Genomic DNA, 12,681 nt, shown 5'->3' on the forward strand with positions numbered 1-12,681 from the left:
AGAGAGAGAGAGAGAGAGAGAGAGAGAGAGAGAGAGAGAGAGAGAGAAAGGTATAGATATAGGTATAGATAGATAGATAGAAAGATAGATAGATAGATAGATAGATAGATAGATAGATAGATAGATAGATAGATAGATCGATAGATAGATAGATAGATAGATAGATAGATAAACTATGTGCATATGCACCTAAAATATTGGTTCAAATTGAAAGGTAATTATCATCTCTGTTACTGTATTTGATTTAAAAAAAGAAATATCAATGATAATTTTACTTAAGCAAAATATCAGATAAAAGGGGAAAAGATAAATAAAAGGGGAAATTATATGTGTGTTAAAATCCTCAAAATTGTCATAGTGGATATATTCCCTAATTTTTGGCTGGCTGTAGTGTAATGCCATCGGCGCTCAGAGCAATACCATGTAAGCATCACTTGAGACTCAGAATACAAAAGTGTCATAGATGTACAGAGTTTGTGGTGCTATGGTGAGGTAGCTGGACGTTATGAAATGTAGATTTGTTGGTATCACTCGGGACATGCCCTTGAAAGGAAAAGGGAAATCCTGGACCCCTTCTTTAGTCCGTCCTTGCATCTGAGTTACCATTAGGTAAGTATCTCTGCCCTTCCACAATCACTACATGATGTACTACCCCTGGGCTCAAAAGCTATACAGACATGATAATATATGTTATTGTTCCAGTTCTCAAAGCAAAACAGCCATCCACCCAGAAACTCAAGCCCCTGCAACTGTATGCCAAAATAAACTCCTGTTTCTCAGTTGACTACAGTATAGATCTTTTCCCATAGTGAAATAAAAGTAACATAGAACTTGTGTTCATATATTAGACTCTTGCCTTTCTGTTATGGCTAGTGTTTCCTAAATGTATTACTGACAGCTTTATTTTCAAACATATTTGAGGGTGATAGAATGAATATGCTGACTGCTTTTTTTTTTTTTATCAAACAAACACAAACCTAAGCATATATGGGAAGAAGGTGCTTAATTGATAAAATGCCTTCATTAGATTACCTGTAGGAAAGTCTGTGGGGAATTTCTTGATTAATGGTTAATTTGAGATGCCAATGAGGGCAGCACTTTTCCTGTTCAGGGAGAAAAATCAAGAGAAGCAATCCATGGCCTCTGCTTGAGTTCCTTCTTCCAGGTCCTAGTCCCAGTTTCTGGCAGACTTCTTTTCACAGTGAATTGTAAACTATAAGGTGAAATAAACTCTTTTCTCCTCAACTTGCTTTTGGCTACCATATTTTGTCAGAACAATAGAAACTGAACAAATAAAATATCTGGTTCCTTTTCTCAGCTTTCTTAAGTAAAGTATGTGCCCCTCATTCCTTAAATCATGACAGACTTTATATAATTTAATTGGTGTGATTAACATACAGATACTTAAAAGGACAATGATTCTCAAAAGTTAAGGAGACTCAAAGCAGAATGAACTCTCATTCTTTATTGTTTTAATCTTGCTATTGGAGCTGCAAATATTTTTCAAAGAACAGTAGAACTGTACAATCTACTGGCAAGGAACAGTCCCTCACCTGGTGTTATATCTTTCCTCAATTTATATCTTCCAATTAAATGATGAGTTAATTTGCATTTAGCTCTCTAAAAGTTTTAGCTCCCAATTCCCAATAAATGAGTGGTTGAACTAGGTGAATAATTAAATGACCCTATGCCCTAAGATGCCTGTACTTTGCTTCTATAGGTGAGGGACCTTAAATCACATATGAATTTTGTCTATGAAGAAATTGATATCTTTACATGAAGAGTAATCTAATAAAATTTCATTTTCTATTACTACTTTGAAAGGAGGGGAAAGGAAATACTGGTAATGATGACGACTGTAATCTGCCAAAAATTTCTGATTCTTACCAAACTGTAATTGATTGTCCATCTCAGAAATAAATATTCTGCAACTAATTATAACCAAGGAGCTGTAAGTAGAAACATCACACTTTAATGACAGACTATTTAACTACTGGTTTGAGAGTCACCCATGTTTTCATGTGCATCTGTAGCGCTTAAGATGTTAGGCAGTTTAACTTTTTTAAATGAGCAGACAGCCGGGCGGTGGTGGCGCACGCCTTTAATCCTATCACTTGGGAGGCAGAGGCAGGCAGATTTCTGAGTTCGAGAGTTCGAGGCTAGCCTGGTCTAAAGAGTGAGTTCCAGGACAGCCAGGACTACACAGAGAAACCCTGTCTTGAAAAACCAAAAAAGAAAAAAAAGGAAAAAAAAGAAATGAACAGACACCCTCTTATGGCAAGTGAGTTTTAGTCCAGTAACAAAAGATAGGAATAGTTTTTATTATTTAAATATTTCAATTATAAACATTAGTACATGGAAGAGATTTGTATCACTCTTGATTAACAGTTATGAATTAGTAGGAAACATAAGGTCATACTCTTAGACAAACGAAAACATTGTTTTCAAAGGCTGCTATGGCAGAATTGAAGTTTGTAAGGGGAGGAGTTTTGACTTTGTTACCAAAACTAAATACAAACACACAGCCACAGTATCAAGAAGGATGCTTAAGTAATGGGAAAATATACAGGAACTGATTACAGTCTCTGGTTTCATGATCATTCTGTAATAAGCAATGAGTTTCAGGGCAACATGAGCCACAAGGCAAGACTGTTTTCTGAGAAACACCAAAAGTTGAAATGAGCAAAAATAAATGCACACACACATATGTATATGTGTAAAACTGTGTGCATGTGGGATATGAGCTTACATGTGTTTTTGTGTGCTTGTGCCTGTGAGTGCTCATGCAGGTGTCACAGGAGAATAGCTTATGTTCTTCTCAATAGCTCAGCTTTGTTCCTCTGATGGAACTCTACTGCCGTCACCCACATTTTCCATATGTGCTGAATACTTGGTTCAGATCCTCAGACTTGGACAGCGAGTCCTCTTATCCAGTGTCTCGTTAGTTAACATAGTTGTTACTAAACTTCATTTTAATGAATCCTTCTTATGGAATTAATGGCTATTCCTGTGAAGGAAGTAAAATAAAAAAGCTAAATTAGTATAAAGATGAATGAAATGATTGTTAAATAAGTTTTAAAGTAAGTAATACTGCTACTTCAATTATTCCATTAAACATTTCTCACTTTTGCAAGGCCAATATAAATCTATGAAAAAAAAAGATTTGTGTATTCAAGTTTTAGGAAAACATAAGAGAGTGAAAAATTTGCCATTGATGTTTATTTGTGTTGCTGTGAAAGCTAAGCAGAATATTTGTAGAGTAATTTGGAGTTCTGTCAGCTTTTAAAATGCCTTCAACACTTGCTGTTTTTCTCAACTAAATTTTTAAGGAATATAAACTCTTTCCCTCTTTTTGGCACATTTAAAAAATTTAAAATAAATGTTCTGTACAATTATATAAAGTGTTGTTCAACAGAGATGTCCCTATCCCTAAAACATTCATACTTCTTTTTTTTAATTATTTATTTTTTCTCAAATCGTAATTCATTCACACAGTGGTTATAAACACAGAAAGGCAGGATGTGGGGAAGGGGATGACGCTGGAGTGTGGGTGTTCAGGGGGAATACAGATATCTTTCAGAACCAGGTATCTGCTGGGTGAAGGTTCAGGGGACAGGTCACTATGACTCTGCCTATGACTCACTTGTCCTTATCTAAGTTGGTATTGTCTGCCAAGGCAACCTATTTACAAGGTCTATGACTACTCAGGCTGGTACATTTCCACAAAAGCTGCTCATTTACAATAGCCTATAGCCATCTGTTTCAATGTTTTTCCACTGAGACCCAAGACTTGGTGTTAGAATACATGTATGACAGGCCTATTGCTGATTTTAAGCCTTCAGTGTGTAAGCAGGGCTGCCCCTGACATCTCCTCCCTTCTCTAAGTATAGAAGGGCGGTGGCAATTCTAATCTTGCGAAGGCGGGGATAGAGCCCTGACCTCCAGTAATTGAAGGGGATCTTGTATTGGCTCCAGTCCCCCTGTCATTGTCCAGTGAGGCATGAGGGCCATACCCATCCCGATATCTTTTTCCTGGAGAGGGGATACTTTTGACATCAACCCCTATGCAGTCAGGCTTGTCCTTCAGGGAACCCGGAGAGATATTTTTAACTTTTATTTATATTCCCTTGAGTGCTTAGCCTAAGCAAGAATTCAGATCGCCAGTCAGAGGGGGTTCTTGGTGGCCCCTCTCTGCTTGGTCTAGGGACAGAAGTCCCCTCTTTTAGGTTGGGTGGAGATGGGTTTTGGAAACACCCTGTATAAAGTAACAACCTCATCTTGAGTCTCACGGTCCTCCATCACTAACTTATGATAATGTATATGAATAGGTTTTGCTACCAAATTATTTATCAGTTGTTTCACAGAGTTAGTCAGCCTATTTGAGGCTCAGGGACCAGCAGAAATAAGCAAAAATAACCCAAATAGTGGTCCCAGGATGGGAGGAAATAGGATTGACAACCTTGGAGAGGCTGAAAACCAATTCTTGTACCAGCATTCTTCTGTCCCTTTCTTTGATTTTTCTCAGGGCCTTCACTGACCTATTTCAAGCTCTCTTTAACCCTCCCTGTCTTGTCTATGTAAAGGCAACATTCTTCTTTAAGGGTTATACACAGTCAAGAGCTGTACACAGCCTTTTCTATTGTAATAGAGTAAATCAAGTCCAATAAGGATCTTTGCAATTTTTGGAGGTTTCTTCAGACAGCGAAAGGAGGGAATTATTCAGATTAGTGATGTCAATCTCTAGCTGTTTGGTGTTCTTGTCAGTGGCCCTTCAAAGGTCTGAGTAGTATAATTTTGGAGGCCAGCATCTGGATTAGAACTTCTAACAGCAAACATCACGGGTGATTCATTTTTTTACCTGAGATGCTGCCTGAGTTAAACCTCCTGGGAGGACCTATTTCTCTCGGTTTTCTGAGGTTGGGCACAGAGCTGCTGCCTGAGACCTGCTCTATGCTCGGGCCCAGACTGGAAGTGCCCAAACATTCCTACATCTTATTTTCATTTTGAAAAAAATATAAGAAATGAAATCAAATTATTAGAGACATTTAATATATACTTCTTCAAATTTCTCCCAATAAATGTTTTCAATTGTGCTGATTTTCTTATGCTAACAAACCTGCTAAATATTTGTAGACATAAACTAAATTTATTTTATTTGATTTAGTTTTAATAACTTATTATTTTAAATTTTTTATGTATCTGGGGAATAAGATCAGAGACCTGAACATAAGAGGCCTGTGCACCACCACTGACCTGTAGTATAACTTTCCTTTACCTAGTTCTTAAATACACTGTCACAGCTATGCATTGTCTTCTTATTCAAAAAACTTTCCTTTTCTTCTGATATCAAACCACAAACTCACAGATCTAGATTATTAGTAAAGCTAGAAACAGAAATGCCATATTTCTAACATATTTCTAACAATATTCATGTTGTTATGAATGTCACAATACCATATTTCTAACAATGCCATAAGTATACATCTGTATAGCAATTTCTCAAACCCAATATCCTTCTCAGCAGTGAATTTAATTTTCTATCAACAACCTTAAGTAATAAAATGACTAGCATAACTGAATATAGTTCTATCAAATTAAATACTGTTACAAATGGGTTGGTTCTCTTTGGAGTAAGTCAATTAGATTCTCAGCCTCGTTATTTTTTGCCAAAATTATTATAATCTATAATCCTTCCCTATCTAATCTCTTCTGTCTTTGAAGCATTTTCAACTGTTCAGTCAGAGGAACATGTAAACAGGGTCCTGTCTTCCTCATGGTTAACAATATTTGAAGTGCTTCACATTGACTAGAGGGAAATGTCCACATGCCTTAGAATCTCTTTCGAGATTTTATATGATCTGTTTTCCGCACACACACCCGTCTGTAAAGGCTTCCCTAATCCTTTCAGACAAACTTAGTCACACTTCCTTCAGGCTCTCATTGCCTGTGCGCTATTTATTATGTAACTTGTCTCGTTTGAGTCCAGTCATCTTCTGTGCCTCTCCACTGACTTGTGATCCCTTAAGGAAAGATTGCAATTTACTCTTTTCTCCTTTCTATCCTGAGTGTCTCCTACTTATCTTTACTCTACCCCTATCTCTCTCCCTGACCTCCATACCTCATTCAGTAGGCAATTTGCCAGGCAAAAGGAAAACCATTAAAATAGTGTACATGTCTGTAATAATAAAGATACTGTTAGCAAAGCCTTACCTACACTCTCCGTAGTACTTTGTATACATTATCTAATTTAATTCATCATAACACATTATGAAAATGAAGTATTATAAATGCTGCTGGTCTTACTCAGGGCTTCTATTGCTGTGATAGATATGAAGAACAACTTGGGGAAGAAAGGGTTTTTTTCACCTTACAGTTCTCAGGGTGCTCTCCACAGCTGAGAAAGGAACACACAAACGCAGCATGAACCTGGAGGCAGGAGGTGATCCAGGGGATATGAAAGAGTGCTGATTGCTGCCTTGCTGTTCATGGCTTGCTCATACTGCTTTCTTAGAAGATCCAGGAGCTCTAGTTCAGGGGTCACTTAAGAGTCTCTCTTATTAAATGCTCTAGCTTTTGTCAAGTTGACAAAAAATGAGCCAGCCCAGGAACATAGCTATTCAGCTATAATTTTTCCTTTCTCATTTGTCCTCAATAAAGTCCCAAAGACTTTAAAATTTCAAAGACCATTGAATTAGACATTTCTAGTTGTGTCATGTGATACAGACTAACGTGATGTTTTGCTGAGGCAAGACCAGTGAGAAAGCACATGAGGTTTGGAGAGGATATAAATAGGACTCAACAAACAGTGACAGGGCACTTGCATAACGAGCCGGGCAAATCTTTACTGGTCTCCAGTTTTGCGAATCTTTGCTTCCTTGAGAGAGGCAGGGCAGAGAACTCTTGGCATTCAGGCTCCTCCTGGAGGCACGTTTGGCAGAGGCCTGGCAGCTTCTGGAAGCCAGTCAGTTTCTGCTAGACAATGATGCTTTGTGTTGAACTGGATTGAGGCTATGCTGACAATGGAGATTGGAATTGCCTCAAAAAAAAAAATACTATTTCTAAACAGGTCCGCATCTCCTTGTGCTATTTACCATCTTTTCCCCCCTTTCATTTGGCCAGTGGGTCAGAAGATGGGTTGAAGTGTTTGAGAACCCTTCCTAAAGTAGGTTTTGAAAAAGCTGAGACTACATACTTTTGTAGTTCAGTCTCTTTAAAATATATAAGTCTCTTTAAAAAGAGAGCCTCCCTAAATATCTAAAGCCTCTGAAGTAAAATAACTGTGGGTTCCTATAAAAACAATAAAAATCACTTAAAGGGCCAGGGCAGTTATGATCAAAGCAAAGTCAAAGTTCACCAACCTAAAGGTTCCATGCTTAATATCTTGGCCCAACTCTGTATACTCTGAACTCTAATTGGCTGCTCTGCTGCTGATGTCACACAGAGCTCCACAGCTCCGTGGCTGCTGCTGACCTTGGCATTTGTCTCACAGCGTAAGCATCTCCAAAATTCTGGACTCTCATGCTTTAAACTGGGCCGCGATGTGACTAATAGTTGCTCTGAAGCTCTCTTAAAGGTCTCTGGTTTCTACAACATGACACCTTCTGTTGCCGCTGAGGGTACACTTTCACCAGTGGCCTTTTTTCATGTACTCCAGCCCTGTCAATCAGTGCTAAGCCTCTGTGCTCTCCCTTATTACTAAATTTCCTTACAGTTCCATTTGTGTGACTTATATATATTACCACATTATGCTTAAACATGAGAAGCATCCTCTGCCTGCTATGGGCTACAGATTCTGCGTGCTGACCCTGAGGAGATAGTCCCAGATTTACTTAACTATGTGCTACTTGTCTTTTCTTTTTTTAAATTATCTCTTTTATTTTTCAGACTATTCTGTAATTATATCATTCCTTTCTTCTGTTTCCTACCTCCAAGCCTTCCTATATTTCCTTCCTACTCATTTTCAAATTCATTGCTTCTTTCTTTATTAATCATCAGCTAACACATACTCACAGACACACACACACACACACACACACACACACACACACACATATATATATATATATATATATATATATATATATTCCTAAACACATAACAACTACATGCTCAATCTATATATTACTTGTATTTATGTAATCTTAATTACCACTAATTTCTCTTCTACACCTAATCAGAATCAATTTTCTCAGTAAATCAAAGGTTTCACCTCTGAGATGCTGGTCTGTTGTCAATCAGCTACTGACCAGAACCAAATATTATTAACTCAAAATATTGCCTAAGTGTCTCCAGTCATTGTTTCTTCTGTGTGAGACCTCACAAGCCAGGACTCCTCCAGCCCTATGCTTTCAGGTTTATCTTCTTATTACCCATAACATCTCACTAAGCTTCTATCATACTGTGGCTTCTCTGTCCCACATTTCCAAATGCTGCCACATATTTTCCCCAAAATGTGGTCAGGTTGGACATAGCAATACTTTACAGGTCAACATCAAGTTCTGTCTTTTTTAGGTTCCCATTGCTATAATAAAACAACACAGCTATAACTTTCAGAGAAAGGTGTTTATTTTAGCTTACAACTCCCTGATCATTATCCATTGCTGAACAACTTTACAGTAGGCAACAGGAAACAGGAGATGATACAGAGGCCATGGAGATATGTATGCTCCTGGCTGAACTACCCCTTCTGACTTATTCAGTGTGTTTTCTTATAGCACTCATCCCAGGAATGGTACCACCAAAACTGACACATCAATTTCTAATTAAAATGTACTACTAACTTGCTATAGATTATTGTTAAGAACGTATTTTCTCAAATGAGAATATCTCTTCCCAATGGCTCTAGTTAAGTCAAGTTAATGTATAACTAGCTAGAACATTGACAAAACAGAATTTTCTACCTATATAATTTTACTTATGTTTTATTTCAACATCAAAGAGACACTCATCAGTTTTGAGTTAGTAATACATTTGAAATGTAGCTTAATTGGAAAAGGTCAAGAACTAATATTTTATGTAAATAAAATTATTTAAATGCATGTAATCTGTTATTTAGAAAAAAATATTTTATATAATATAGACACACTTAGTGAAACCAGTAGTGACATTTTGTAGGCAGACTGATTAAAGCATGAGTTAAGAAAAAAAATGGAAAGAAAGCCAGGCATCTCCTCACATTCTTATAATTTTTACCCCAAAGGAGAAGGAGACAGGAAGATTACAATGTCTAAGCCATCTTTGACTACATACTGAGTTTTAAGTCAGCTAAGGGAGACACAGACAGCAGATACAAGAGACAAACACACAGACACACAGACACACACACACACAGAGAGAGAGAGAGAGAGAGAGAGAGAGAGAAAAGGAGGGAGGGAGAGAAGGATAGAGGTGGAGGGAAGAAGGAAGGGAGGGAGAGAAAGTGTGTGTGAGAAAGAGAATATTGATGTTGAAAGAAAAAAACAAATACTCCTAACTCCTGAAATCCCAGCCCTAAAGGCTAAACACAAACTCGAGATAAGTAGTACATTTTAGACAATGTAAACTACAGTGTGAACTTTGTTTCAAAATAATAAAACAATGTTTAAAAACAAAAAGTAGAACTAGGTCATGGAATGCATCCATGATCACTTTACAAACTTAGCCAATGATTAAATATTTAAACAAGTCTAAAATTTCTCAAGCCCAGTGGCACAACAAAATAAGTTTTTTTTAAAAATATTTTTCATCAGTTTGCAATTAAGTCCTCCCTCTTCTAAATGCAGTATAATTTAGTATGTCCTGGATTAAGATTAAATTCACTGAAGAAGACAAACAAAACTGACTGCAATAGTTTTAGCACAGTTCTCTCTGAAATAAACACAGAGGCTCTTGGAGCACAGAAAGAAACTATGAAGGAAAATGTCAGTGTGTTGGCAAGCTGCTCTTCACTGGAGGCAAGTGAGGGCCAAGGCTATGTGTGAAACTCTGTGAGGCAGTAGAGAACATGCTTCAGAGCTACTCATTCAAAAAATTGCTTATTCTCCAGCTCTCATTCTTCATTCATTGACTTATGTTCCAGAGGTTATTCATTCTTCTGAGAATATTTTGCCTCTCCAATGTAAAGACATGAGTGGATACGTTTGTTCCATTATTGAGCTTTAAATTAATTATGGAACTTAGCTTATCCTGAGAGAGTAAGTGCATAGGACTTATTTGAGGTGCACTTGAATCATTTAAGATCCTTTGACAACAGATACTTGCTACAGTTTTCTTTTCCACTGGAACTTGAGTTTAAACCAGAGGTCTCATGCATCCTATCTGAGCAGTGTGACATTTGACTACATTCCCAGACCCTACAAAAACAGATCCTTATCTTAAACTACACACAAATTTGGAGAGATGTGGGTGTATAGATAGGCTGATTAGACAGATGCCTGATTGATAGATGATAGATAGTTGTCTAATATGTACAGATGAGTGTGTTCTTCAGTTTCATGACATTTTGACACCTTCCTGTACAAACAGAACTTGCTGACTTTAGCCTCAATCACAAGATGCTTACTTGTGAAGCTGAAATCTTGTTCTTACACCAATCTCTAGGTCAGTGAATCTCAACCTTTCTAATACTGCAACACTTTAATACAGTTCCTCATATTGTTATGACTCTGAACTATACAATTATTTTTGTTGCTGTATGATAACTAGGGGGGTAGAGGGACAGAGGGACCTGAGAGGGAGAGAAGAGGGGAAAGAAAATGGGGGGATGGGAACAGGTATGGGAAGAGACAGGAGAGAAGTCTAGAGGGTCAGGAGAATAAATAAAAATATGTAACAGTGGGGGTGGGGAATGGGGGGAACTATTAGAAAGTACCAGATGCCAGGGAAGTGAGAGGCTCCCAGAACCCAACGAGGATGACATTACCCAAAATACCCAACAGAGAGGAGATAGAACCTGAAGAAACTACCTCTAGTAAATAGGCATGGCCCTCAGTTGAGGGAAGGGTTTACCCACTCATCTAAAAATTTTTAATTCAGAATTGTTCCTGTCTGAAGGAAATGCCAGAACAAAAAATGGAGCAGAGACTGAAGGAAAGGACATCCAGAGACTGTCCTACATTGGGTTCCATTCCATCTGCAGACACCAAACCCCTATTTCTGGTGCTAAGTCTAGCTCCCAGACAGGAGCCTGGTATAGCTGTCCTCTGTGAGGCTCTGCCAGCATCTGAATAAAACAGATGCAGATACTCTTAGTGAACCATCTAACTGAGTTCTGGGGAAGGACTGAAGGAACTGAAGGGGATTACTATAGGAAGAACAGCAGTATCAACTAACCAGACCCCCAAGAGCTACCAGGGACTAAACCACCAACCAAAGAGTATATATGGAGGGAACCAGCTGCATATGCAGCAGAGAATTGCCTCATTTTGCATCAATGGGAGGGGAAGCCCTTGGTCCTGCAGAGGCTTGTTGCCCCAGTGTAGGGAGATACTAGATGGGTGAGGCAGGTGAAGGTGAGTGGGTTAGGGACCACCCTCTCAGAGGCAAAGAGGATGGGTGATGGGATGGTGGTTTGCAGAGGGGAAACCAAGAAAGGGGACAACATTTGAAACATAAGTAAATGAAATAACCTATTAACAAAAAACAGAAGTCAATTTGCAGAAAATTCAAATCTCGTTTAAATCTTAATCATATCTTCCATTGATATTATTTTAAATATTTTATATTTATATTTATTTTTATTAAAATGTAGAGGCATGGGGAGATAGCTTATTGGGTAAAGACTTTATTATAAACGCACACACAGAGACCTGAGTTCAGATCCCCATATCCATGTAAATAGCTGGATACAGTAGCACCTTCCAGTACCCTTAGTTCTGGGAGGGTAGAGAACAGTGGATCAGCAATTCGCTAGCCAACCACTATATTTAAAATGGAATCTATTCCAGATTCAGCAAGAAAAGCTTTCTCACAAAAAAAAAAATGTTTAAGTGGAAAATAATAGAGAAGGACAACCAAGCGTCAACTTTGGGCTCTCACATGTGCCTACAAAGGCGAGCACACTCTCTTATACACATGTACACAGGCTTTATACCACCCTTCTCTCACACGGAGTCATGGGTGTGCACAGACACATGCTCACATATGCATAAGACCTATGAATTTTATCAAGAGTACAATATCTCAATGTCTTGAAGTATTTGAGTCACTAAATGCAAAATGTTTGTTTAAAATGAGAGTAAGAACGATCAAATAGAGATTCATGAATGAGAAGAATGTTATAATTCACAATGCCTGGTTGGAAAATGCTAGACAAATACACATGATTTTATCATTATCTATAACACAGTGTATATACTACAGTGTGATCTGTGTTGCAGCTTTACATTGGACACCTTTTTCATCCCCCATTTTCTCTAGCTGCAAGCACAAGATGTACCTTGAACGGCTGCCAAACACCAGCATCATTATCCCATTTCACAACGAAGGCTGGACCTCACTCTTGCGGACCATACACAGTATAATCAACAGAACCCCAGAGAGTCTGATAGCAGAAATCATTCTCGTCGATGACTTCAGTGATAGAGGTAAGCTGCACTGGTAACATTTTATCTGAGGTTGTAATTGCACACAATCATGAACGGCTTTTTGAAAAGAGAATGTTGCCTTTTATTTCCCATCCCATGGGAAAGTTGATTGTGTAGT

General features: G+C 38.0%; 1 protein-coding gene across 2 annotated transcripts in view; it reads left to right on the forward strand.

The window, feature by feature from the left end:
• Window positions 1–12,681, forward strand: part of Galntl6 (polypeptide N-acetylgalactosaminyltransferase like 6) — a 984,872-nt gene that overhangs the window by 400,438 nt on the left and 571,753 nt on the right. For both annotated transcript variants that reach the window (XM_028757776.1, XM_028757777.1), the window contains one exon: window positions 12,397–12,563. In XM_028757776.1, the coding sequence (XP_028613609.1) occupies window positions 12,397–12,563 (167 nt within the window). The remainder of the gene's footprint in view (window positions 1–12,396; window positions 12,564–12,681) is intronic.

The sequence above is a fragment of the Grammomys surdaster genome, unplaced genomic scaffold, assembly GCF_004785775.1.
Source record: "Grammomys surdaster isolate TR1022 unplaced genomic scaffold, NIH_TR_1.0 126182, whole genome shotgun sequence".
In the NCBI taxonomy this organism is placed as follows: domain Eukaryota; kingdom Metazoa; phylum Chordata; class Mammalia; order Rodentia; family Muridae; genus Grammomys; species Grammomys surdaster.